Genomic DNA, 27959 nt, shown 5'->3' on the forward strand with positions numbered 1-27959 from the left:
AAACTAGAAAACAGCAAACGGAACTTGTGTAAACAGCAAACTAGAAATGAGAAGATTAGAACTTAGGAAAATTGTCTAAAATATTTTCTAATTATTAAACATTTACAAATATCAATAAAAATTTCTGTTTTCTTTGCTGTGTTTATTATTTCTCTTTATGACTGAAATTAATTAATTTTGAAATTGGTTCGATATTCAGAGAACGTTCTTAGGTGCTCTTAATTGCTTTTAAATTATGAAGTATTCCCTTATGAAACCTTAGCTGCAATATTTATATATCTTTCATATGTTCTTAAGTAAAAAAAATTTAATCAAAAATAAAACTTGGATTTCAATTAAATTAATAGTTATGGAAAATGTGTCTCATCATCTTATGCAAATTTTCTAACTTTTATACTATTAAGATTTGAAGCATGGACTCTTTATAGCTGTGTTTTAATAGTAACATCAAAGTGTGTTTAGTTTTTAAACTTGTCACTGCTTTATTAGAAGAAGAAAAATATTGTTTGTAACACTCAAGCGATAAATTTATAAATATATATATATATCTCTTTGATGCATATAAAAGTAAAACTCTCCATATTTTGATTCAGAAATTATCAATCAAGGAGATCCCGAAAATTTTGAATTATGTTCATTATAATAAGTAGAAGAAAATATTAGCAAAAGAAAAATTTTATTTTAATAATAATAACACAAATTTATAAGTAGGAAGTCTAAAGAATGTTTATCACAGGGATTGGTCATGCTTTGTAGTTGTTCTGTTTTTACGTAAGTTGTGTAAATTCAAAGATTCTACAAAACAAAACTTGTTTAATGATAATATTGAAAGGTGTAAGTAATTTACTCCAATTTTTATAACAATAAGCTGTCTTTTTTTTTCAAGAATTCTTTTGTGTTGTATGAATATTTAATTTAAATTAGTCTAAATGTCGAGCGCATAATTTTTTTTAACAGTTATTTTGAAAAATTCCGTACGAAAGTTGAAACATGAAGGAAAAATTATTACTGTAGTACTGTTTCTGCGTGTGTGTCTTAAAAGAGGCAGTTATTTCTTACTTCCTTAGGCGCGTAAGCAATGCGCATTGCTTAGAAGCATTAAGAGTCCAAACAGTATCTTTGTGGATTCTTGACCCCATTCAAATTAGTTTAAATATATAGAGTTGAATAGTTTTATCCTTACTAATTGAGAATTCGTAGTGTTTGTTTATGCTTACAGGGTTGCTTTTACTTTATAGACTAAATTATTAGTGCTTTGTAATCAAGTGAAGAACTGAGTTCTTTCATCTTAGACTAAATCAACTATATTTTAAATGTGAATAGAAAGTATATTAAATGCTTAATTTATTCACCATTTGCATCGATATGTGCAAATATCTGATATTCAAATATCTGAAAATTTGATATTTGAAAGTTTGATTTAAGATAAAAATCAAAATGAACCTTCATATCAATCACTGAATCTCTCTCACTGAGGCTCTCTGATTTTCATTTACAGTGGACGCAATGTCCAAGTGATTCCCTACATTCTTATCAGCTTCATTGTTCATCTAAAGCAGAGGTCTCCAAACTACGGCCCGAGGGTCACATCCGGCCCGCGGACAGATTTTGTCCGGCCCGCGGAGAGCTAGCATACTTGATAACTCCTTTTAGAGAGCATATTTTTTATAGCAAATTAAATTTAGTTTACTGAAGTGTTCTAATTTTATGTTGAATAATTATTAATATGACATCTACATTGATATGGTCATGGGCTAACTACTCATAACATTGTTGTAGTCACTCTTTAAGACTGGTTTTGGCGCAAGAAAATGAGACCTCTTTCTTCGGTCTATTGTGTTAGCTCTTGAGTGAAGAGAAATAAGTATTCGCACCTGAAACATCGTTTAGATCGTTCGATTTTCTTTCTTAAAAGAGTCAAAATTTTAATAGCGGTAGCACCCAAAGTTTGATATCATAATTTTTACATTTTTTGTTGTTCTTTAAAAAGCATAAATTATACAAAACAATAGTCCAAAACGATTTTTTTTATTTAATTTATTTTACAAGATATTAACAATTAAATTTCAAAATTTTTTTTAATTAAAAAATAAATATCTAAGGATAGAATGAATGGATTTTAAAAAAATGTATCTCATTTTACTCGGAAATAATTGAAGTTTTTGATAAAATAATTATAATAAAACAAATGTTTAAAAAATTTAATTTTTATTGCAAAATTAAGTTGTAAAATGAAAAACAAATATGTTGTTAATGTCGTACAAAGTTCAAACAAAACCCATTTTAAAGTAAATTTGATTCTGAACAAAATGGCTTTAAAAAAAATGGATCGCAATTCCATAAAAAGTTATAGTTTTTTTCGCGAAACGCTGCACCGCGGCGTGCTCTGCTACTCCACTCCGCTGATCGCTCAATCGCGCTGTATCAGTTGATTTGGAGGGAATTTAAAAACCTCAACTAAAGTTTCACAAAATAACAAACATTATATTAAATAATAAATTGATAATTTTAGGTGAATAATATTATGAATAATTAATTATTTATAATTTATTAATAAAAATTTTTGAGTTCAAACTTGGAACTAGAAGAATATATTTTATTTACAACTATTTTATCAAAAACTTCAAGAACTTCCGCGTAAAATGAGATACAATTTTTTAAAATCCATTTATTCTACCCTTAGATATTTATTTTTCAATTAAAAAGAGCTTTAAAATTTAATTGCAAACATCTTGTAAAATAAATTAAATAAAAAAAAATCGTTTTGGGCTATTGTTTTGTGTAATATATACTTTTCAAAAAACATCAAAAAATGTCAAAATTAAGATATCAAATTTTGGGTGTAACCGCGATTAAAATTTTGACTCAATGACTAATTAAAATTGTTATTTCTATGTAATGATTGATAAATAGGATATGTATGGAAATTGTATAAAATTATTTAAAGCAAGCTCAATGTTTTATTAATAAATAACTCTATAAATAAATAACTTTATAAATTTATCATACATAATAAATTGGTTATTAAGAAAAAAATTAAAAAACTAAATTTGCTAATAAAAACTGTTAGAATTATTTTTTTTTAATAATTAGTGAGAAAAACTATACATGCTACATTAAAATACAAGTAAGAAAACGTAATTAAGCAACAAAAAAAAACTTAGATAATTTCAGATGGTTTGATGGGTGCAGATAAAAATCATCGTTGATAGTTTTAGATTTCATCCTATATGCGGTAACTTGCTTTCAGTTTAAAAAAAAAGGGTAAAAATAAGTAATAAAAAGAAAGATATTTTGTAATTTTTCGGCACAGATAACGTGAACTATTTCTATTTTCATCAAAAGTTTTATCTCCTTTTAAAATCAGAGTTAATAAGTTTAAACACTTCACTTTTTCCAGAAAACTCAAATAATAAAAGAAATTAACTGCTTTAAAAATGTGCAAGTTTAGAAATTAAACCATCTAACAATCAATGAACATTCATAGTAAATATCGTAAAATTAAGAAAACCTGTACTACCCTTAATGTCAGAATTTGTACACTTTTTTCCCTTTGTATTTAAAAAATAACAACCGATTGAGTTGAGAGAATCATTGGCGATCGAAATGGGCTGCAGGTGGCGTAGAGCAGAACTCTTTTCCTATGGCAACACTTCACATGCTTTCCCCATTAGCGTGTGGAAAGTCATAGAGGAAGGAAGTACGTTAATTTCTCTCTTGATTTTCATATAGCTTAAAATCTTTTAACTTGAAAAACTATATGGAACTGAAAACTACATTAAACATAGCTCTAAAGAAAAGTATCACGGAAATTTTAAAAAATATTTTTATTAAATAAAAAGGAAAAATATTAAGAAAGGGGAAAATATCGTAGTACATTCCTATACAACTGAAAAGAGGAGGAGAGGGAAGGGAGAAGGGCTAAAGGCATGAAACCGGTCTCTCCCCAGATGGCGTATTCGAGTGTTGCGATCGCGAATATCAAGTAAGAAAGAAATATCCATGCGAATCTTAAAAAAGTTATTGAATCAGATTAAATAGGTCTCCTACTGGTGGCTAAGGCCTGTTTAAACGATCCAATTTCTTGGACAGAGATTGATTGATATTGATGGAAACTTGTTTTGCTTTGAGCTTTGATCGTGTAAACAAACATCCAAGAACTTGGTCCAACTTCTTGGACGATAGTAGAGCATGTTCTACTTTCCATCCAAGCTTTTTCTCCCTAAACCAATCAGCGTCTTAGGTTTTGTGACGTCAACAAGCTGGCAGCAAATTATGTCATTTTGCTGTGGGTTTTCATAAATTTTAGTCCAAATAAATTGATCTGTTGAGGTTTATTTGTATTATTATGATTTTATATGAATTTATTTAGTAATTTTAAACTTATGTAAGTATTATTTTATAATGTTGAATATGAACAATGCGCATGCGCAAGTTTTTCTTTCAACGAATCAGCGACATTAGAGAACTTGGATAGTGTCAACGAATCATCCAATCTCTTGGACAGAGAAATCCGTCCAATTTCTCGGATTCAAGAAATTGGACCGTGTAAACAGGCCTTTAGTCAGCCAATCTGGTATACTTCCCATACAAGCTATCATCGAAGCTACCCTCCCTAAAATGCCCTCTTCTTGTTTCCATAGGACCAGACTGTCGCAGACTTTGTGGCGGTCAGAGTACCTATCGTAGACAAACAGTATGATGTTCCATACACATCGCCCTCAATATATATTTCTTTAGTCTTTTGCACAAAAAGAATACACATAAGGGTAGTAAATTAATATTCAAACAATAAAAAATTTTCTTGAAATCTGGCGAATTACTGGAAATTAAGTAAAGATAGAAACCTGTTTGACTGCTGAAGATAACTGAGTTCCAGATGAGTTGTAATGTACTGCGATTATTATAAGCGCCTCTAAATTTAAATTATTAGGATTTCCAATGATTTAATAACGATGTTTTAAAATTAGTAAAGAATTTAATTAAAAATTAAATTTGGGAAATAATTTTAAAAAGTATTTATGTTTAGGTAAAACTATGGAATGCTAACATTTTCTGTTATTTCTTATATATAATACTTTAGTCTAAAATAGTGCAATATTTTCTTTGATCTATCTTTACATCGCAACATAAATTGAAAGATAAGAATTTAAAGACAATATAATTGCTTAAACGAATTTTGAACTGGTTAGATGTTTCATCTAAAATCTCAATGATAATAATTAAAAAAAATTTCAAACAGTCATAATTCATTTTCTTCAATTTTAAGCCTTAATTTATTACCTGGCCGAGATCAAGAAAATGTTTCCTAGTCCCATCTATTGTCAATCTCTAAAACTAATCGCAAACATGGTGGAATTCTTGCTTCAAGAAATAATTCATTCATTATTGAATAAGGAGTGTTTTTATAGTTTTAATCTGGCGAAATCTCAAAATAATATTTTTAATAATTTTGGCACATTTAATTAGATTTTTAAAAACAGAAAAGAGAAATAGTACTTTAAAAAAAATAAATAATTGTACTTAAAATAAAGTCAGGAAATTATATATTTTTAAAAAAATTATGAGTAATTTTTCCCGTAAAGTATTATTATCATACTATGGAAAAACAAGGCAGCCTTTTGGAAAAAGTAAGGAGAAACACGTGAAGGGGAACTTGGAGCTGATGAATAGCCCTATACCTCCCATAACAAATTAGACGAAATTTATCACATGCTAAAACAAAATTAGCCATTTAAAATTAATGCATCAGTAAAACCTAGTTAAGTTATGGATAATCTCTTCATTTCAACTATATAACATTATGCTTTAGTATACATAATCAGTAAGAAACTGAGGTCCGATCCCCAGTGACGACTTGAAACTCAACCAGCTTATCTGAGAAATAAAAGTGGCCTGTCAGTAAGTGCTGACCGCATTACCTCAATCATGCCGTTGGTCAATAAATCGCGGAGCCTTTACTTCCCCCGACCCATAATGGGCTGTTGCGGGAATGCTTTATTTCTCTAAATCATCAGTGGTCAGTTTAAATGTGCTAAAATGAGTTATTCTCTGCAATCACAGATATAAGAACTATGGTGACTCAGGAGATAGAGCACTCGCCTACCCGAAGAGGTGAAGCGGTTCGAATCCTAGCAACGGCTGGTCAATACGAACTCCGCTCCCGGCACGCACCAACCCTCGTGCTGACGTAAAAAATCGCCAGTGGTAGTAGACGATCATGGGTTGGAGTCCCCTTGCCGACAGGCTAATCGTGGGAGGTTTTCCTCTCTATGTAACACAAATGCAGGTTAGTTCCATCAAAAAGTCCTCCACGGAGGCATACCTCTAGGGGAGTTTTCTTGTCATCTGGATTGGTTCAAAATTACAAGGCTACGGAGCTGGTTATTAGTAGTCGTAAAACCAAAATATGGGTCGGCTGGTTTACGACGGTTATAAAAAATAAAATATCAACAATTTTAACCATCATTTAAAAATAATCAAAACTTAGCTATAATATTAGTAAGGGGTTAAGGAAATTTTTTTTGAGAAAAATGTTTAATAAGATAAGTAGAAATATTTAAGATAAATAAAAAACTGATTAACAGCTACAAAAAAATTCAAGTTGTAAAATCCGTATTTTCTTAGAAAAAGTTAAGTTTGAAATGTAATAAGTACCTTCTTAATTGCCGCGTCATAAAAAAAAAAAAAAATTGAAAATGAAAAATCTAGATAAAAGAACAAAACAAAAATCATTCTTATTTTCTAAATGGAACATTCAACACTAGAAATTGCAATTTAACTTTCTCACAAAGCTGTATTTTTAGAAAAAAGTGTCCGTAAAAGAACAATGCTTATTAGAAACGTTCTTTAAAACCTGTTGTCATAGTAAAAATGGTGATAAAAGAAGAGTTAATAAAAGATAATTTTTTTTTTTCTTCTCTTAGTTCTGAAAAAGAACTTTAATGATATGAATTTATTTTATTTTAATACCGTCGTTGAACAAAAAACCCAATTTTTTGGGTTTAAGACTACTAATGACCAACTCCGTAGCCATGAAATTTTGAACCGAACCCAGAAGACAAGGGAACTCGTGGATCAAGTATAGGTAGAAATTTGCTTTCGTGGAGGACTTTTTGATGAAACTAACCTGCATTTGCGTTACATAGTGAGGAAAACCACAAAAACCTAATCAACTATTCCTTTATCATTGTTTGTTGGTATCCGATCGAAGGAGGGTGGGTGTGAACAATTCAAGTTCAAAAATAACCATTCTTATTTGGAAGAGTTTATATCTACATTAGGTAGGTAAGGACTAAACATGTTTTTATTGTCAATTGTAGAATCAGTCATCCCTAGTATCATTGTTAGTTGCTATCCGAGGGAGGGTGGGTTTGGACAATCGAAGTTTAGGATAATGAACCTCCAGGAAAGATTAGGATGTGTAGTAAAAAAGAAGTATTGAACTAAAAGTGGATTGAAGAACTGGTTTAAAAAAAATTGGTGATCTAGAAACCACAAACCTCAAGAATGTGTAGTGGAGAGACCTAAATTGACTAGCACTACAAGAATGAATTTTAAAACCACAATGAAAATAAATGAAAGGCTAGATCACTTTATTTCAAAAAAACCTTTTATTACACTCACTAACAGAATTAAGTTACTCAAAAGAAAACACACTTACGCTTATGTGAAAAAATAAGAGTAGAAAATGTATCACATAAGTTACAAGATCAAGGTATTTTTACGAGTATGAGTGCAATTGTGTTTAGTTAGATCACACTCATATGAAACATTCTTATCACACATAATACAACAATAAGGTTTTTCACCAGTATGAGTGAGATTGTGATTATTTAGGTTTATCTTCTGTAAAAGTATCTTATTTCATGTACTACAAGAATAAGGTTTCTCACCAGTATGAGTGAGACTGATTATTTAGATGCTTCTTATGTAAAAATCTCTTATTGCACATACTACAAGAAAAAGGTTTCACAGCAGTATGAATGAGACTGTGGTTATTTAGATGAATCTTCGGTAAAAAACTCTTATTAAATATGCTACAAGAATAAGGTTTCTCATCAGTATGAGATTGACTGTGCACAGTCAGGCTATGCTTTTCTGAAAAACTATTATTACATACACTACAAGAATAACGTTTCTTACCAGTATGAGAGCGACTGTGCACAGTCAGATTACTTTTCACTGAAAACTCTTATTACACATAGTACAGGAATAAGGTTTCTCACCAGTATGAGTGAGAACGTGGTTATTTAGATGTATCTTCTGTAAAAAACTCGTATTACATATACTACAAGAATAAGGTTTCTCACCAGTATGAGAACGACTGTGCACAGTCAGGCTATGCTTTTCTGAAAAACTCTTATTACATACACTACAAGAATAACGTTTCTTACCAGTATGAGAGCGACTGTGCACAGTCAGATTACTTTTGACTGAAAACTCTTATTACACATAGTACAGGAATAAGGTTTCTCACCAGTATGAGTGAGAACGTGGTTATTTAGATGTATCTTCTGTAAAAAAAAACTCGTATTACATATACTACAAGAATAAGGTTTCTCACCAGTATGAGAACGACTGTGTACAGCCAGATTACAATTCTCTGAAAAACTCTTATTACATATACTACAAGAACATGGTTTCTCACCAGCATGAGAGCGACTGCGTCTAGTTAGATCACAACTAGAAGAAAAACTCTTATGACATATTACAAGAATAAGGTTTCTCATCCCTATTAGAGAGACTGTCACAGTCAGATTACTCTTCTGTGAAAAAATTCTTATTGCATATACTACAAGAATAAAGTTTCTTACCTGTATGAGAGCGAATGTGCACAGTAATATTCCTCTGAGAAAAATTCTTATTGCATATAACACAAAAATAAAGTTTCTTATCAGTGTTAACAGTGTAAAAAAACTCATATTTTATAAAATGCAAGTGTAGTAATTTGTATATAACTAATTATAATTTCAAAGATTAAAATATATTACAATCATAAGATTTTGTAAGAGTGAATAGTCTTATGGCAAGTTAAAATTTATTTGTAGAAAAACCTCATTAAAATTTTTAGTCAAATGTCTCTCAGTAGAAAGAGTTATGGAGCTACTGTTGGATACTAATAAATATTACTGGATATTATTTTAAAAGGATAAAGCAAAAGTAGTACTTAAATTGTTATAAATACATCTTAGTTTTACAGTGGAATGAATATTAGAGTAATTCATAGTAATAAATGCATAGCAATAAAAAAATCATAGTAATAAAAAAAGCATACAGTATTATTATAGTGCTATAAGGTAATGAAAATGCCTTGCTTTCTCTGTGGTGAGCAGTAGAAACAAATTCTAGGTTAATATTTTTGTTTCTCTTCAAGCATCATAAAATTCAGAACAATGCATAACTATAAAGAGCAACATTGAGAAAAAAATTAAAAGTCAAAAATGGTCTTAAAATTTATTGTGTATTCAAATGTAATCAATTTTTTTTGTAACCATTGAAATAAAACTTAAGTTATGCTAACAGATGCAATTAACTTTTGTGCAGGACAAAATAACAGTCAACACTGGCTATGGGGCGGTTAAAAATTTGTCTGCAAGTCCCTACTTTGGACGTCAAAAATGCATTGAATTATTATTATTCTTTTAGATTAAATATTTTGAAAATTACTTCGTTATCAACTTGTTTCTTAAAATGATGCTGTATTAAGAATAAACTTTAAGGTTCATCATATTTTGGAAAAGACTTGAAAAGAAAGATTTACATTATGATATAATTAAAAAGTAATTACATGTATAAAAAAGTTGCCACTATTAAAACGCTATGTGAAAAGTCAAGATTAAATCAACCTAAAAAAAATTTATTACATGATTAAGGTTTCTCACCAATATGAATGCGACTGTGATTGATTAGACAAGCATTCGTTGAAAAACTCTTATTACATATACTACAAGAATAAGGTTTCTCACCAGTATGAGAGCGGCAGTGCACCACCAGATTACTCTTACTTGAAAAATTATTATTACATATACTACAAGAATAAGGTTTCTCCCCAGTATGAGTGAGACTGTGGCTATTTAGATTTATCTTCTGCATAAAACTCTTATTACATATGCTACAAGAATAAGGTTTCTCACCAGTATGAGAGCGACTGTGCACAGTCAGATTGCTATTGTCTGAAAAACTCTTATTACATATACTACAAGAATAAGGTTTCTCCCCAGTATGAGTGAGACTGTGCTTATTTAGATGTATCTTCTGTAAAAAAGTCTTATTACATATACTACAAGAATAAGGTCTCTCACCAGTATGAAAACGACTATGCACAGTCAGATTGCTCTTGTCTGAAAAACTCTTATTACATACACTACAAAAATAAGGTTTCTCACCAGTATGAGATTGAGTGTGCACAGTCAAGCTTTGCTTTACTGAAAAACTCTTATTGCATATAGTACAAGAATAAGGTTTCTCACCAGTGTGAGAACGACTGTGCATAGTCAGATTACTCATCCTTGAAAAACTCTTATTACAAATACTACAAGAATAAGGTTTCTCACCAGTATGAACACAGCTGTGCAAAGTCAGATTACTCTTCCTTGAAAAATTCTTATTACATATACTACAAGAATAAGGTTTCTCACCAGTATGAACAAGCTTGTGCATAGTCAGATGACTATTACATGAAAAACTCTTATTACATATACTACAAGAATACGGTTTCTCACCAGTGTGAGTGCGATAGTGTACAGTTAGATGACACCTATATGAAAAACTCTTGTTACATATACTACAAGAATAAGGCTTAATACCAGTATGAGTGAAACTGTGGATATTTAGATGCATCTTCTGTAAAAAACTCTTACTACATATACTACAAGAATATGGTTTCTCATCAGTATGAGAACGACTGTGCACAGTCAGATTACTTTTCTCTGGAAAATTCTTTTTACATATACTACAAGAATAAGGTTTCTCACCAGTATGAGAACGACTGTGTAGAGTCAGATTACACTTCTCTGAAAAACTCTTATTACATATACTATAAGAATAATGTTTCTCACAAGTATGAGTGTGATAGTGTACAGTTAGATGACAAACTCTTATTACATATACCACAAGAATAAGGTTTCTTATCTGTATGAGAGTGACTGTGCCCAGTCAGATTACTCTTCTGTGAAAAAATTCTTATCACATATAACACAAAAATAAAGTTTCCTATCGGTATTAACATTAGGCCAAAGCATGCTACTGTCTGTTAAAAAACTCATATTGTATAAAATGCAAGTGTATTAATCTATATACAGTACAGAACCCGTTATCCGGAAACCAAAAAAACGGAAAACCATAAAACCGGAACGAAATTCGGTAAATTTTCCCGCCATTTTTATTAAAAAAAAAATTTTTTCCTCATAAGATTTTAGGATTTTTCGTTCTTTTTTTAAAGATGTTTACCATACCATCATTTTGGAAATAATAATTAGTGTATTACTTCATCGCTTTTTCTTCTGTTTAAGATTATTTCCAAATTTTTTTTTCCAGTTGGATTTAACAATAAAAAAAACGGGTTTTTGTAACGATTCAGAAAACCGGAAAAATCAGTTATCCGGAATAGCGATGGTCCCGATCGTTCCGGATAATCGGTTCCCTACTGTATAACTAATTATAATTTCAAAGATCAAAATGTATAGCAATCATAAAATTTTGTAAAAGTGAACAGTTTTATGGCAAGTTAAAATTTATTTGTAGAAAAACTTCACTAAAAATTTCACTCAAATGTCTCTCAGTAGAATGAGTTATTGAGTTACTGTTGGATACTAATAAGGATTACTGGGTATTATATTAAAAGGCTAAAGGAAAAGTAGTACTTAAATTGCTATAAATACATCTAAGTTTTACAATGGAATGAATATCAGAGTAATTTATAGTAATAAATACATAGCAATGAAAAAACCATAGTAATAAAAAAAGCATACAGTATTATTATAGTCCTATAAGTAATGAAAATGCCTTGCGTTCTCTGTGGTTAGCAGTAGAAATAAATTCTTGGCTAATATCTTTGGTTGTCTTCAAGCACCATGAAATTCAGAACACTGCATCCAACTACAAACCGCAACATTGAGAAAAAAAAAATTAAAAGTCATTAATGTTCGTAAAATTTATTGCATATTAAAATTTCATCAAATTCTGTGAAACAATTAAAATAAGTATTTAAGCTACGTCAACAGGTATAATAAACTTTTGTACAAGGTAAAATTAACATTCAACACTGGCTACAGGGCGATTACAGGGCTCAGCACAGGTCATTGTAGAAAAAGTAGCGAAAATAGTGACTAAATTTTTTTAAAAAGTGATAAATAGTGACTTATTTAAAAATGTGTTAAGATTCAGGCAATATCCTTATAACCTTAAAAATATACTGGTTAAAGAAAAAAAATGGTTTAGAAACATTTATAGTTGTAGCTGTTCATTGCTTTAATTTACTGCCATCGAAATTTTTTTTACAAAGATTACATAATAAATATTTTTAAATTTTTTCCACCTAAAAAAAAGGTTGCATGTTTAACTTTAGTTACTATGGCTGAAAATATTAAAGAAGCTGCAAAAGTATACAACAAAAACATTGTTGCTATCATGTAAAGTCAATACAGGGTAACAAAAAAATATAGGGATCATTTTTGAATTTTTATATTTCCAAAATTTATTACATAAATTCAGCGATGCTTCTCAATATGTCGACCTCCGGCATAATAGATTTGTCTACAACGCTTCAACCAGGATTTTAAAGACCGCAAAATGATTTCCTGGGGGCTTTTCTTCACCTCTTCTCTAATAGCTCTTTGAAGGCCGCTCAATGTAGAAATTCTTCGCTTATTCAGTTTGTTTTTCAGATGTCCCCATAGGAAATAGTCGCATGGTACAGCATCAGGACTGTTTGGAATCCATTGTTCTGGTCTCAGGAATTGCACTTGCTGATCTGTTAGGAATTTCTGGGTAAAAACTCATTGAAAAGATATAATAGATACTTGTCCTATTTAATATAATTAAGTAGGACTATAGCTATAACTAAGATTTATAATTAAATTACTTACTAATAAAGAATATCACTCTTTCAAGGTATCTAATTTAAGAAAAAACTTTGTTTTTAAAAGAATCACAGCATTGGGTTTTAAAATCGTGCGAATAATATTTACGATAATGGATTTAAAAACGTTAAAATACAAATCGCAATATAAGATTTTTGGCGTAAATACGAATCGAGATGTAGGATGGATTTTTAGATCCTGTGAATATGAATAGCGATATTGGATTTTAAATTCATGTAAATACAAATCGCGCTATTGATTTCAAAAACTTGTATATACAAATTACTGGATTTTTAAACCATGGGAAAACGATTCAAGGTGCACTAGTTTTAAATTGCGTGAATACGATTCACAGTGAGTAGCTTTTAAATCCGATAAATATGAAAACAAAAATTGCGTGAATTTGGATCACGATATTTGCGGATTTCGGTGTAATTTTAAATATTAAACGTGACTGACAAACAAAAAAAATCAAAATTGCAGAAGAGTCATATGTATTAAAACTTCTGGTTAACACGATTTAGGGAATGTTACAAAATTTAAATTCTCACTTTAAATTTTAGATTGCAGTATCGATCACACATAACGTACAAAGTATTCACTTGACTGCTAAAGGCAATAAAGAAGCGAATACGACAATGAAATCAATACAGCTCTAACGCTCAGCACTCTTAATACAGTTCTCGCAAAACAGAAATGAATCAACTAGTGGTATCTGTTTATCGAATTCTATCACAGCTATAATTCTGGTGGGAGAGTACTGTAGAGGGTCTACCACTATAAAATAACAATTAACTAGTAATAAAGAGATGTTAATTTGATTCTATGTTGGAGTACCTTTTCATAGGTGAAGGTTGACATTGTCGATAACAACTATTACCCACAATGTCTTGTATACTAGTGAATTGGAATTGTATATTTGTAGTGGTAAATACACTACAGTACTCCCCCAGCAGAATTTTATCTGCGATAGAATTCGATGAACGGATATCACTAGTTGATCACTACTAGGCCGATGTTGTGTGTGATCGAGACTGAGTAGCAACCGCAGGAGGAGGTGGATAATGTCATTGTCACAAGTAGCAAGTCAACTGTTCAATAGTGACCATCCTTCAAAGTAGTCGAGTTCAAATCGAAGTGTGTGTTACTGTCAAGATTGGCGTGTTCATATCAAAGTGGGAGTTTCTGTCAAGGTAGGCATGTTCACATCATGTCGGAAGGTCACCAATGAGAGGAGAGTAACATCAACAAAGTCAACTTTCATCTATGAAAAGATACTCCAAAAAAGAATCGAGTTAACATGTCTTGTAAACTAGTGAATTGGAATTGTATATTTGTAGTGGTAGATACACTACAGCTTCAAAATTCAAATTGTAGAACTTAATTTACACTTTAAATTTTAGATTGTTATGAAAACTTCGTCCAATGATCAGTTTTTATTCGCGAAAAAAATCACATGTGCTGCTCTTAGTTTCTAGACCTGCAGATAATAAAAAAAAACAGGATACAATCACCCCTGATGCTAAATGTTTCATATCGTATACAATGCTACATCACTGAGCCTTGATAAGGTAATGTTCAAATTCTATTGTTTGAACTTTAGTCATCAAAACCTGCAGAAGTAACAAGATGTTTCCAAGAAGAAAAAAATCAGATCACACTTCCTTCAAGTTAAAGTCTCAATTTTTACAGAAAAAAAAAATTGTAGAAAACTAAAAAAAAAAAGAAAAACAAAGTAAATTCCCTTTCGTAAATTAGCAATCAGCAAATAAAAGCTTATGTGGCAATATTTGTATTACCAACTGAAACAGATCTAAGTAAATTTTTATTAAAAATGTATGAAATGAACTTAGCAAAAAATTCAAGCTAAATAAAAATGTAAACAAATAATAACTATAAAATAATTTATTTAATTATTATTCCCTCAAAAACTCGTTTGTATGATAGAACATACTCTGCTGTATAGATTAAATAATTTAAGCTATAATAAACCATAATTATAGTAATATATGTAATTCAAGTACTGTGTATGATTTAGTATTGAATAAAATGTCCCCAATGACAAAAAATAAGCTTGTCCCCAGGTTTTTGGCAGTTTATGAAAGTTTTCAACTGGTTTTCATCGTGTCATTGCAAAAACCAGTTTTTGACATCAAAAACCCATATTTGAATACTGTTCTGCACATATTGCAATGATTAACTTTTTATGAGATCATACTGTGTATTATATTTTATTCTATTACCATTGCTAAACAGTCAACCCTATTTTGAGTTTACAACTAAAAATGATCAAATCCATAGCCTTGTACTTTTGAAATTAATCAAGAAGACATCAGAATTTCTGGATCAAGTATTGTGAGAAATGTGCCTTCGTGGTGGACTTATTGGTAGAACTAATCAACATTTGCATAACAGAGAGAGGAGAAAACCTTCCTTGATTAGTTTTAGGCAAAGGGACTCTAACCCACTGAGAATATTTAACGTCGTTACTGTCGGGCAGGAGCAGAATTCGTATCAACCAGTCATCATTGCGATTTGAACTAAAGTCACTTCATTGAGAGCCAAGGACTCTTATTGTATGTTTGAAATCTTCCATTTTCTTACTTTTATTTAAAAAAAAATCATATAGATGTTTGCCCTGGGGTGACTACCAACTATAGGACCCTTTCAATTGGTACCTTTCTGTGAAGTTATTTTTAGTTTCTCGTGATTTTGGCGCAGATCATGATTAGAAAACATTTCCGAAAATGTCCCTTTTAAGTCATTTTCCTTAATTTCTTCAAAAAAACAAAAAATTGACAAATCAAGAGAGATATCTCATTGTAAAGTAACACCGAAAAAATTCGTATACTCAAATTTTTTAATGTACTGAATCATACACAACATGAATACTCACTATTGCTCCAAAAGTGCTAAAAATCTTCGTCATAAATGACGAAGATTTTTTCCTTACTTCAATCGCTTTTTTTTCTTGACACAATTTCTTATTAGGCTCTCTTTCAATACGAAGAAAATAAAGACATTAGAATAAGATAATATTCATCCAAATAAACTAATAAACATTTTTTACAAATACTCATTTTATTATTATTCAAATTGCACCCAGCGGCCAGTATTTAGTTGCCTATTTCTACTCACTAAAATTATTCAGTATCGCAAAGATTTATAGAGGGAGTTGCTGTATAACGAATAGCTGCGATTCTATGGATGGTGTTTTCTTCACTAGGATGCACTGCAAGCACAATACCGCCTATACTTCCGGATTACAGTTTCCGGCGTAATTAAAGCCATTCGGTTCACAACGTGATCATTGTGTTTTGAGACTCTCTTTGAGTAGCATATCTTGTATACGTATATTTGTTATCTGGTTTATTATTCGGGTTTAAAAAATAATCTCTATAAGAACTGTCATTTGAAGACCTGTCTTTTGAAGACGTAAGAATCGCCATTTGAAGAAAAGAATTGGCATAAAACACTTCTTGCCTAGTCAACAATATACCAACTTCAAAACTTAAACCTAAATGATAATTTATAAAATGATGCTTACCTCGCTACTCGAATAATATGATAAATCTAACGTATAATGATGCACCGCTTGTAATAAGAATAAACAGTAATAGTAAGAAGAGGCCAAATCAGAACTGCCAAAAAAGGGAGTTCTAAATCTAGCAACCATGTCCTCCAATTTAACAATACATCTATAAATAACTAAAACAAATTTTCACTTCCAATTCACCAGAATTACTTAATATCTAATGAATTGAGCTCAGAAATTATATTGTTTATTTCTTTAATTAAGAAATAATTATCTGTTTGAAGATATCGCCTCGTAGAATAAGATGTAGTAAGCAGTTTACACTTTCTAATCGGAAGTAGAGAAGGTAAAGATATCGAGAATGTTGTTGTTTACATTTATATTGAAGACACTATCTATATGAACAATCATTCAGATGTTCTGGAGACGTCTGTTATGTAGCGTTTAGCATTGTAACGTTCCTTCTTTATTGTGGCTTATTAAATTTCAAAAAAGAAAATTTTTCTGATATATTTTTTTATGCAAGTAAAAACAAAATGGTATCTCTTTTTTTTTTTTTTTTTTTTTTACCAAAAGAACATCTAAAACACATCGGTAAATGTAAATGAACAGAAAAAAAATTTATCTTCTTGTTAGAGTAAAAACCTAATACCAGCGAAGTCGCGACTTCGAAAACGATCGTTTTACTAAATCTAATGATATTGGCAAAATGGGCTACAGATGGCGTAGAGCAGAACTCTCTACCTATTTCAACACTTCGCATGCTTTCACCATTAGCGTGTGGAGAGTCATCGGAGAAGGAAATACGTTAGTTTCTGTCTTATCTTTCAAGTTGGGAAGTTTCCCAACTGAAACTGAAAGCTACATCAAACATTGTTCTAAAAGAAATCATCATTGAAATTTTAAAAAATATTTTTATTAATTAAAAACGAAAAATAATACGAAAAGGAAAAATATCGTAGTTCATTCCTCCTATGCAACTGAAAAGAGGAGGAGAAGGACCCCAAACCTCGCAGACTTCGAACACGGACGGTGACGTCACTATTCCCCGAAGTCTATTCTATACCACCGTCCGATAGTAAAACAAAATCCAAACCTCGCAACTCCCGAAGAGAGCGGTGAAGGGAATCCCAGCCCTCGAACAAAGGTTCGGACCCTTCCCCTAGGAAGTGACGTTTTGTATCGATAGTTATAAGAAAGTGACCAATGGCTTTTGTTTATCCTTTAATCGTTCTCCCTTCGCTTGGGGGTCGTGACCTCTATCCCAGAGTTTACAGTGTTCTTTCAGAAAGAGAATGTATTCTTCTTTCATTTTGACAATTACATACATAGTCTAAAATAAATATCTACATATTTTAATCTTTGATCTTTCTTCAAGAATTTAATATGTAGTATTCGTTTTAAACTTGTTTGCATTATTGTATTTAATATTAGAGAATCGATTCACTTATAACTATATTTACTAACAGTTTGCCAAAAAAAAAAAGAAAAAAAAAGAAATATTCTAAAAATAAAAAATAATACATCAAATAATACAAATCAATAATACAAATCAAATACATCTTTATTTATTACCTTTTCTAAAAATCATACTTTGAATGTTGTTTTAAATAAATGTAATTGAGTCATTCAGAAATTTTATCACTAGATTATGAAACTTTAGAAATTATATGTATATTATCTAGATCTTTTAGATTTAAAGAACTAATGATTAATAAAGGTTATTTAATTTCACAAAATTTTGCATTTTTACTTATTTTATTATTTATAAAATTTTTATTATATTTATGATTACTTTATTACCTTCTATTACTTATAATTATTTTTTTTTAATATTTGCAATTGATAAAATGTGTAGCTTTATACTTTACACCACTAAAATCTTTTAGTTTTAAAGCTACAATAAGTATCAAAATAATGCGCAATAAATAAGCTTTAATAAATAGGTAGAATGCATGAAATAAACTTTAAACTAGCATTTTTTAAGTAATTGTTAGTTTAAATAATCTGAAAAAAAATTTGCATTACAATTTTAAACGAAACTGCTTTTTCAATTTTTCACTTTCTTTTTTGTTTTGATTCCTCTTTTTTCTTTTTCTTTTTTTTTCTTTCAGCAATTGCAAACTTATACATTTTAATAATTGCAAGTTATTTTTTCAAAAAAAGATTATTTTCTTCTCTTTTATAATATTTTTTATAATAAATTACAATTCGCAACTCAAACAATGCAATATTTATTTTTCAAATTTAATAATTTATCTCTTTTTTGAAAATGGTATTTTCAATCGTTGTGTTATATTGAACTAGATTTGGAAAAAAATTCTCTGCAATTAATTTTTTGCCTTTTATTATCCTCTTACATTAAACCCAACTCGGAAGACAAGGATGCCAAGTAGTTGTACTTTATTTAAGAATTTCATGCTAGAGTTATTAGTTACACAATTTCACTAGTGTCGTTCTAACCATAAGGGCAGTTCGTGATTTTTTTTATATCACAAATTCGTTTTTAAAGTTTAACTCGTTACAAGTATTTTTAATACTTTCAATTAAACACATTTTCAATTTCAAAATATCCTCAATTGTTTTTATATTTGATGCTGGATTTTATTTTTTTTTTGCCTTATCATTTACCATTGTGTATGTAAATAAATTATGAAAAAGTAATTCGGAAAAATATTTGTTTTAAGTGCCACATAAATTTGCAAGAGACTCTTTGAATTAGAATTATTTGCATCAATGAAGATAACTTAAAATATTATTCAAATAATACCAAAAAAAGACTAGTATAATAATTACCAATGAATACAGGTAAAACAGAATATATTAGTTAATATTTAAAAATTAATAATACTAAGCAAATTATTAATACTTAGACAGAGAAAACAATTATGCTTGATTTTTTCTCTCCCTAAAATTTGTAATACTAACAATAAGTATTTTCAAAAATTCAAATGTCAAACAAGAGGTTAAGAAATAACTAAAAAGTTTTCTTCAGTCTAGAATTTTTTTAGTGCAATTTTTAAACAAAATATTTAAAACAATGGATTTGTCATCATCCAAAAATAGTTCAAACTTAGCTGTTATATTGCTAAGTGGCGAAGGAAATTTTTTTTAATAAAAATGTTTAATAGATAATAAGAAATATTTAAGGAAAAAAAACTGATTAACAGCTATATATTAAAAAATTAAAGTTGTAAAATCCGTATTTTCAAGAAAAAGTGAAGTCTAAAATGTAATAAATACCCTCCTTATTGCCGCGTCATAAGGAAAACGCAAAAAAAGAAAAGAAAAAAAAATCTAGATAAAAAATAAAACATTCTTACTTTTTAAATGAAAGGTTCAACGCTAGAAATTGCAATTGAACTTTCTCACAAAGCCGTATTTTTTGAAAAAAAAGTGCCCATGAAAGAATAATGTTCATTAGAAACGATCTTGAAAACCTGCTGTTATAATAAAAACGGTAATAAAAAGAAAAGTTAATAAAAGAGAAACATAAATTTTTTCTTAGTTCTGAAATATAACTTTAATCACAAGAATTTTATTTTATTGAATAAACGTCGTTTAACAGGCAACCCAACTATTTGGGTTTACGACTACTAATGTTCTATTCCGTACCCTTGCAATTTTGAACCGAATCCAGAAGACAAGGGAAATCCTAGATCAAGTATTGGGAGAAAATTTTGATGGGTGGACTTTGATGGAACTAACCTGCATTTGCGTTACATGCAGGAAAAACCACGAAAACCTCCCAGGGTTAACCTGCCGACTAGCGGAGTCTAACCCATAATCCGTATACCACTGGGGATCTTTCACGTCAGCACTGGGGTTGGTGCCAGCCGGATACGACATTCCTATCGAACAATTCAAGTTCCAAGTGTGAACTATTCAAATTGAAAGATAACTATTCTTATCTGGAAGAGCTTACATCTACAGTGTGCTGTACCATAGTGTGAGGGCTTAGGAAATAACACTCTTATGTATGCAAGAACTATTTATTAATAATTTACAGCATTTAAAATTTAGAATACAGTAGATGCGTCTTAACGCAACACTAACAGGTGAGGAATCTAAACTGAAACTTTTAAGAGGGAGAGTCCGAATTCTATGGCGTAGGCGTGATAGTTCGTAAACATAGCCTCGAACGGCTTAATACACGACATCTCCTCTCTCCTCCCCCCTTAAAATGGAAATTTAAAGGGTAAGTCTCTTAGGGGGCCGTCTAATCCTTTGTAATTGCCTCGGATGAAATGGAGTTTGTTGAGAAGTTGAAGATGGAAAACTTCTCGAGCAAAACAGCTGAACTTTGGTTCTTAGTTGGAGATGGTCGTCGAGTTTCCGGTGTTGATTTGACAGATCCAGAGTGTTTTTGAATATCTACACCAGAATCAGTGGATGCAGGAGAATTATCAGTAGTGCCGATGTGCGGAGTATCACTGCTAAAATTAATTCGTGGAATATGAGCAGTCTTGTCCAATATCAGGACTCCTGTTGGTCGCATTTGGTCTACATGGCGTCTATACAACGTACCTTGCACATTAACTGTGTAATGAAGGGCTCCATCTTTGCTCATAACTGTTCCAAATTTCCACCTTGTGTTTGAACGATAGTATCGAATCCTTATCACCTTCGTGAAAAATGCGGTCTTGGAAAGCATACGCATTTTTCCTGATCTTCTCATTAACTCTTCCAACCAAGTGAGGGTAAAACAAGATCTATTCCAGTCCAAATGTCTTTCTGAAGGAAAAGCATAGTCGGACTTATTATGGTTGCCATATTGGGAGCCTTTCGATATTGCATGAGGAAGGTATTAACCTTTTGCTGGATATTCCCTTCAAAGTTCCGCATGGCACGGAGAGATTGCTTTAATGTGTGTACGTTGCGCTCTGCTTGTTCATTGCTAGATGGTTTGAACGAGGCTCATGTCTTATGCTTAATTCCATTGCTTCGTATAAATATTTGGAACTCTTGAGAAGTTAAATGTGTGTCATTGTCCGAAACTAAAACAACGCAGGTTGTCCAAAGCGTGAAAAGCAATCTCGGAGGCATTCAATTGTCTTGAACAAGTTGGCTGTCCTTATGGGGTAAACTTCAAGCCATTTTGAACGGGCTTCAACAATGAGTAGAAACATCCGTTCAAATATAGGTCCTGCGAAATCAATGTGCACTCTTTCCCATGGTGCACTGGGATATTCCAAATGAAGAACTTTTGTTTCTGATGGGTCCGTTTTGAACCTAGCACAGTCCAAACAGTTTTTCGCAGAATTTTTTATGTCTTGGTCGATGTCTTGCCAATACACGTAAGATCTGACGATTGCTTTCATTTTAACTACACCAAGATACCCATGATGCAACTCGTCTAATATTTTTGCTTTGTAGCATACTCGTTGCTCATGCATAATACACCCATCTTGTAAGGTGTATTTTTACTTCCCTTCTAATTGACCTCCATATTGTAATATTTTTAAAAGTTTTCCCAAGTGTTTATCGAAGTGAGTGGCTTTTGCTAAATCTTTAGCAGTAACGGGTAAGTTTCAGTTTGAGAAATTTGGTATACTGCAAAATCATCTTTTAATTCCAGTTCTTCAGATTTCAATGGTAGACGTGATAAGCAGTCAGCATTGCCGTGGTCCTTTGTATTGCGATAAACGATGTCAAAATTATGAGCTTGCAGAACAAGAGCATAATGCAAAAGTCTTGTTGCAGAAAGGACTGGGAGACCCTTTTTACATGAAAAGATGGAAACTAGGGGCTTGTGGTCAGTAATCAAAGTAAACATATTTATCTTTAAGTAGAGGTAAAACTTTTTAACACTCCAATCGATTGCCAAAGCTTCTTTGTCAAGTTGAGAGTAACGTTGCTCCGTTGGAGATAGAGTTCTGGAGGCAAATGCTATGGGTCGTTCTGAACCACCTGGGAATTTATGGGAAAGTACTGCTCCTAACCCCACAGGTGAAACTTCAGAAGATCGCACGATAGGGAGGAGCAAATTTCGTTTTTCATATTTTCGAAAGCTTTCTAACAAGTGCAATCCCATTTCCAAGCAACGGTTTTCTTGGTTAAGTTGTATAAAAGATAGGCCAAAGTTGCTAAGTCTTTAGAAAACCTTGAATATAAAATCACGAGACCCATAAATGACTGAACGTCTGGAACATTTCGTGGCGCCTTAGCATTTTTAATTGCAGCTATTTTCTCCGATGTTTTTGAAAGTCCCTTAGAACTTATCCTATAACCTAAAAACTCAATTTCACTTAGAAAATAATTTTATCACTATTGATTTTTAGACCACGTTCTTGACATCTTTCAAAAAATTTTCGTAATCTAAAATAATGAGTTTCGATATTGGGAGCTGCTATGCGAGCATCATCAAAAAATACTTCGACTTCTTCTAGTCCATGGAATACACTTTCGATGTATTTTTTCCAAATGGCTGGAGCCGCATTAATTTCGTACATTAATCTTTTTGAAGTATAAAGACCTTTTTCTGTATTAATGGTTAGGAGTTTCTGGCCTTCCTTTTCAATCTTCATTTACAAATAAGCTTGGCTAAAATCATTTTTTAAAAATACCCTGCCATCACTAAGTGAGGCAAACATATCTTCAGTTTGAGGAAGAGGGCGTTTTTGTACCTTTAAATGTTTATTTATTATTGTTACTGAGTAATCAGCACATAACATAGCCTAATCGAACCGTTTCTTTTGACAATCGGAACTATTGGCATCACCCAATCGGATATATTTAATTTTTCGATCAATCCTTCCCTTTCAAGTCTTTCGATTTCCTGGTTAAAAATCAGTTTGGTTCTTCCCTTAACTCAAGTTTACATTCATGGTTTTTAATTTCCCCCAATTCATCAGTAAAGATACGTTGAAAGTCTTTTAAAAGTTTAGATAAATCTTCCCTTAACTCAAGTTTACATTCATAGTTTTTAATTTCCTCCAATTCATCAGTAAAGAGATGTTGAAAATCTTTTAAAAGTTTAGATAAATCTTCCCTTAACTCAAGTTTACATTCATAGTTTTTAATTTCCCCCAATTCATCAGTAAAGAGATGTTGAAAGTCTTTTAAAAGTTTAGATAAATCTTCCCTTAACTCAAGTTTACATTCATAGTTTTTAATTTCCTCCAATTCATCAGTAAAGAGATGTTGAAAATCTTTTAAAAGTTTAGATAAATCTTCCCTTAACTCAAGTTTACATTCATAGTTTTTAATTTCCTCCAATTCATCAGTAAAGAGATGTTGAAAGTCTTTTAAAACTTTAGATAAATCTTCCCTTAACTCAAGTTTACATTCATAGTTTTTAATTTCCTTCAATTCATCAGTAAAGAGATGTTGAAAGTCTTTTAAAAGTTTAGATGAATCGAAATTAAATTTAGTATTAATTGTTTTAATGGTATTCCAATTTAATGGAATTTCATAAAACCATTCTCTGGCAAAAATAGTATCTAAGTTCTCTTTAACTGGATATAAATTTAAATTATATGATATATTATTATATTCAACTTTAACAGAAACATATCCAAGAGTTACAACCTCATCTCTCTTGTGGTTTTGAAAATCAGTTTAGTAGGTTTAATTTTTTTATTAGAGATTTTTCGAAACCTATTGACGCTTATAACCGAAACTGTTCCTCCAGTGCCGACCTCCATTTGAACTGGAGAATTTTCTATATTTACTTTAATCATTATTGGTGGTCTTTTAGGTAATTCCTCGATAAAAGTTTTATTATCTATTGCGTGTAACGGTACGGATATCGTATTTTCACCTGAACATCTAGGTTCAGTGTCAATTTGTTTCTGGTTAACATGTTTATTTTGTTTTGCTCTAGCGGCAGAAAAACATGATTTTGTTAGATGTTCAGCCTTATAGCAGTAGTTGCAGGTTGCCGATTTGTATTTGCATTCCCTTGAGGAATGATTAGATCCCTTACATCGATAACATACAAAGTTATTTTTAATTTTCGTTTTGTTGGATCAGAATTGTTTCGGTTCTTTTTTCCTGTTAACCTTAAATTCTTTAATTTCTGTTGCCTTCCCAATTACTTCTTGGGTGCTCTTGCTAGCCTTTTCCATGGCCAAAGCAATTTTAACAGTGCTGTCGAGATCTATGTCATCTTCTTCAAAAAATCTGTCTAATGTGGCACGATCACAGAGACTGCTCACAAAAACATCCCGCAGCATAGTGTTCAGCAGTTCTTGTTTATAATTGCATGGCATTGCCAACGAACGTAGCTCTGCTAAATAAGCATTAATGCCTTCTCCCTCGTCGCAGGTGGCAAAAAAAGATATGATCTAACATTAGAAAGATGAAATATAATACTGCCGTGCTAGAAAACGTCAGACTCCTAAATCCTATCTTCTAATATTAGATCTCATATTACATAAGATTAAATAGTATTCGATCTAACATTCGGACTTTCAAAATTATCATCTATTTCATTACTTTTGGTACAGCGCCACATTTTTGCGAAAGAATATCTGATATTATTAATAAATAAACATTTATTTATGAAAGAAAACAATAAATTAAATATTACTTTAAACATCATTTTTAACCAATGCAATTTTTTGCCAGAAAATGCAAGATAATATTAGTGGTAGTTCGCGAACGATAAAAAACTTTATAAACTGTTGAGTTGTAGCTTTTTCCTGATTGTTTACTTCGCCATATTTTTTAATTGGGGAATTCGTTTGACGTGCTACTTAAGCGACTTAAGGTATTAATAATTTAGTAATTTTTCGTAAACTTTATGAATTTCAATACTAGTTGCAGAAAGTATTATCGTAGGTAGTGTTTTTCCTTTAGTTAAAAATCAGCTGGAAAATTAATATAAAGCACGATGTGTTAGAACAAACTTAATAATCTTGACCACGTAATTAAAACTTTTAAAATTTAATTTAATGATTATATTTCTAATAAAGTAAGTAAATATTATAAATTGTGATCATTATTGACTATGAGTAGTTCGCGCGTATAGTTGACTTTTCCGTTAAAATGTTTTGTCGAACTATAAATAATAAGTACTGTAATTAGTTCAAAATATGCTTTTTAAAACAACGTTTGCTTAGTTATTCGTCTGTGACAAAATTTTTCTGCAACAATGAGAAAGATAAAAATTATTGTATGTTAAAAATATGCCTTGGTAAAACTATTAATGAACTGTCGCTTTTGACTCAGTTAAAACCAATACATTGTTGAATGTTTAAAGTTTATTGTTATTGCAAACAATATTGTTACTGTATTCAAACGTCATGCTTGTAAAACAATGATTTAAACATTTTTATTTGAATTTTTTTAGTATAGACTGATGTGTGTGTTTTTGATGCATCATTATTTATATTGATTTGCAAATGATTAAAAATAAACAGTAATATTATCTATTAAAAACGGTGAATGTAGTGTTTTGATTAAATTTTATTTTTTAAATAAATTCCTATTATAAATAATCTAATGCTGTAAAAATTTAATTGAATAATAAAAAAAAAATATTTGACAAAATTTAGTTATGCATACTGACTTCTAAAGAACGTTATGTAAAAATATTTGGAGGAAGGGGCGAACAATATTTATTATATATATTACAACTTTGAAATATGTGAGTTGTAAAAGAATTCTCCCTCTAAATGATTTTTTCAACCATGAATTGATGATTTTGAATTCTCATAGTATCTTTTTACACTGACGTTTCTTTACATTTAATAGATTTTTAAAATAGGCAATGGAAGAAAGTAAGCAATTGCTTATTTCACACTTTTTTTGTTGACTAGCAACATAGCCAGTATTTATTTTCAGTTCTAATAAAAGGGGTTAAAGAGTTTTGCAGTTATAATTTTTGAAAAAAAAAAAAACAACGTGTTAGTTTGCTTGAGAGTGTTTATGAGCTAAACTCCTTTGTTAATCTCCTTCCCACTACGTTACTTTTTGCTTTTTGTATGGCTCCACTGAGATTTTTTTATGCAAGTATCGATACCGCAACTTACTCATTGAATTTCATTGTAAAGGATATTACATTTTTTAAACAACATTTTCATATGGTTGGTGTTTTCTACACTAGGGAACGCTGCAAGCTTGGGACTGCCTAAATTTCCGGGTTACTGTTTCAGTTGTATTTTAAAGCCATTTGGCATCCTTGTGTTTTGAGATTCTTGCAAACAATGCATTTGATTACTTATTACTTATGTTTACAATGGTAACAATACTTGTGTTTACAATACTAAACGTGTTAACACTAACGTAAGATGGTGCACAGCTTGCAACACCAACAAACAGTAATAAACAAATGGAAAGAGGCCAAATCAAGACTGCCAAAAAAGCGAGTTATTCAAAATCTAGCAACCATGTCACCTTTTTTAATAATAAATAACAAAATAACTAAAACACATTTTCACTCCAAACTCCCCAGAATTACATAATAACATTAATATCTTATGAAAGACGACAGATTAGAACTCAGAAATTATCTAATTTATTTCTTTTATTGAAAACAAAATTATCCGTTTGAAAACATCGCCTATCAGAATAACATGTAGTAAGCAGCTGCAAACTTTTTAACCGGAACTAGAGTAGGTCCCGAGCTCGAGATTGTTATTGTTTACTTTTCTATGGATGGGTGATCGTGTAAAGCTAAGGGTGGTGGCGCTAGTGGTAAAATTGCTCTTTCAAGACTTCCGGGTTACTGCTTCCGATATATTTTTACGCCGCAGATTGAAAAAACGCGCCATCATATTATTGCATCATATCTTTTGCAGTATTTTACATGTACCGAGTTCTTTCTTTCAGCCTTTAAACTTCAGCATTATCATATTAATATTATAATCATTAGAATATTTTCCATTTAGGCTGTCTTAAAAATATATTTTTAAAGATATTTTTGGCGACATTTTATTCAAATGTAGCCAAATAAGAGATAAAATACAAAACATGGCAAACCTTAAGAATTATTCACAATGAGATATTAACTTTCCAAAAATTTTTTTGGCCTTACGACCTCTGAAAATCAATACATTTCTGAAAGCTCCTATGAATGGTACAATTATGTTTAGATTTGAACCCAAATTACAATAGCAAAACTGCATAGAATATTAGGCTTGTTCACACATCGCCTCGTAGTCATAGCATAAGCGGAGGGATACACCGGAAATTTTCTAAATTTCTTCCGGTTTAAGGACGCTTGTTATTGTTTACATTAGACCACCCATCCATTGAAAACACCATCCATTAAATCATTTAAGTTTCAAATAAATAGTCATTGTTTAATAATTTTAAATTTGGTTTTTCCATTTTAAAATTAATTTTCTTTTGCAATTTCAGATATAGCTCTTCATCTTCAAGAAATCTTCATAGCT

At 30.7% G+C, this 27959-nt stretch overlaps 1 protein-coding gene across 1 annotated transcript; it reads right to left on the reverse strand.

Moving 5' to 3' along the window:
• Positions 1-8031: 8031 nt before the first annotated feature.
• On the reverse strand, positions 8032-20466 carry LOC122271380 (uncharacterized). Its single transcript, XM_087151545.1, has 5 exons — positions 20377-20466; positions 11098-11170; positions 9872-11015; positions 8567-8685; positions 8032-8444 (listed from the first exon to the last, which is right to left on the reverse strand). The coding sequence occupies exons 1-5, from the start codon at positions 20464-20466 to the stop codon at positions 8182-8184; spliced, it is 1689 nt and encodes a 562-aa protein (XP_087007671.1). The 3' UTR covers positions 8032-8181.
• Between the last annotated feature and the right edge of the window lie 7493 nt (positions 20467-27959).

Source organism: Parasteatoda tepidariorum, chromosome 9, assembly GCF_982258835.1.
Source record: "Parasteatoda tepidariorum strain Cologne lab strain chromosome 9, Ptep-v5.0, whole genome shotgun sequence".
Lineage (NCBI taxonomy): Eukaryota > Metazoa > Arthropoda > Arachnida > Araneae > Theridiidae > Parasteatoda > Parasteatoda tepidariorum.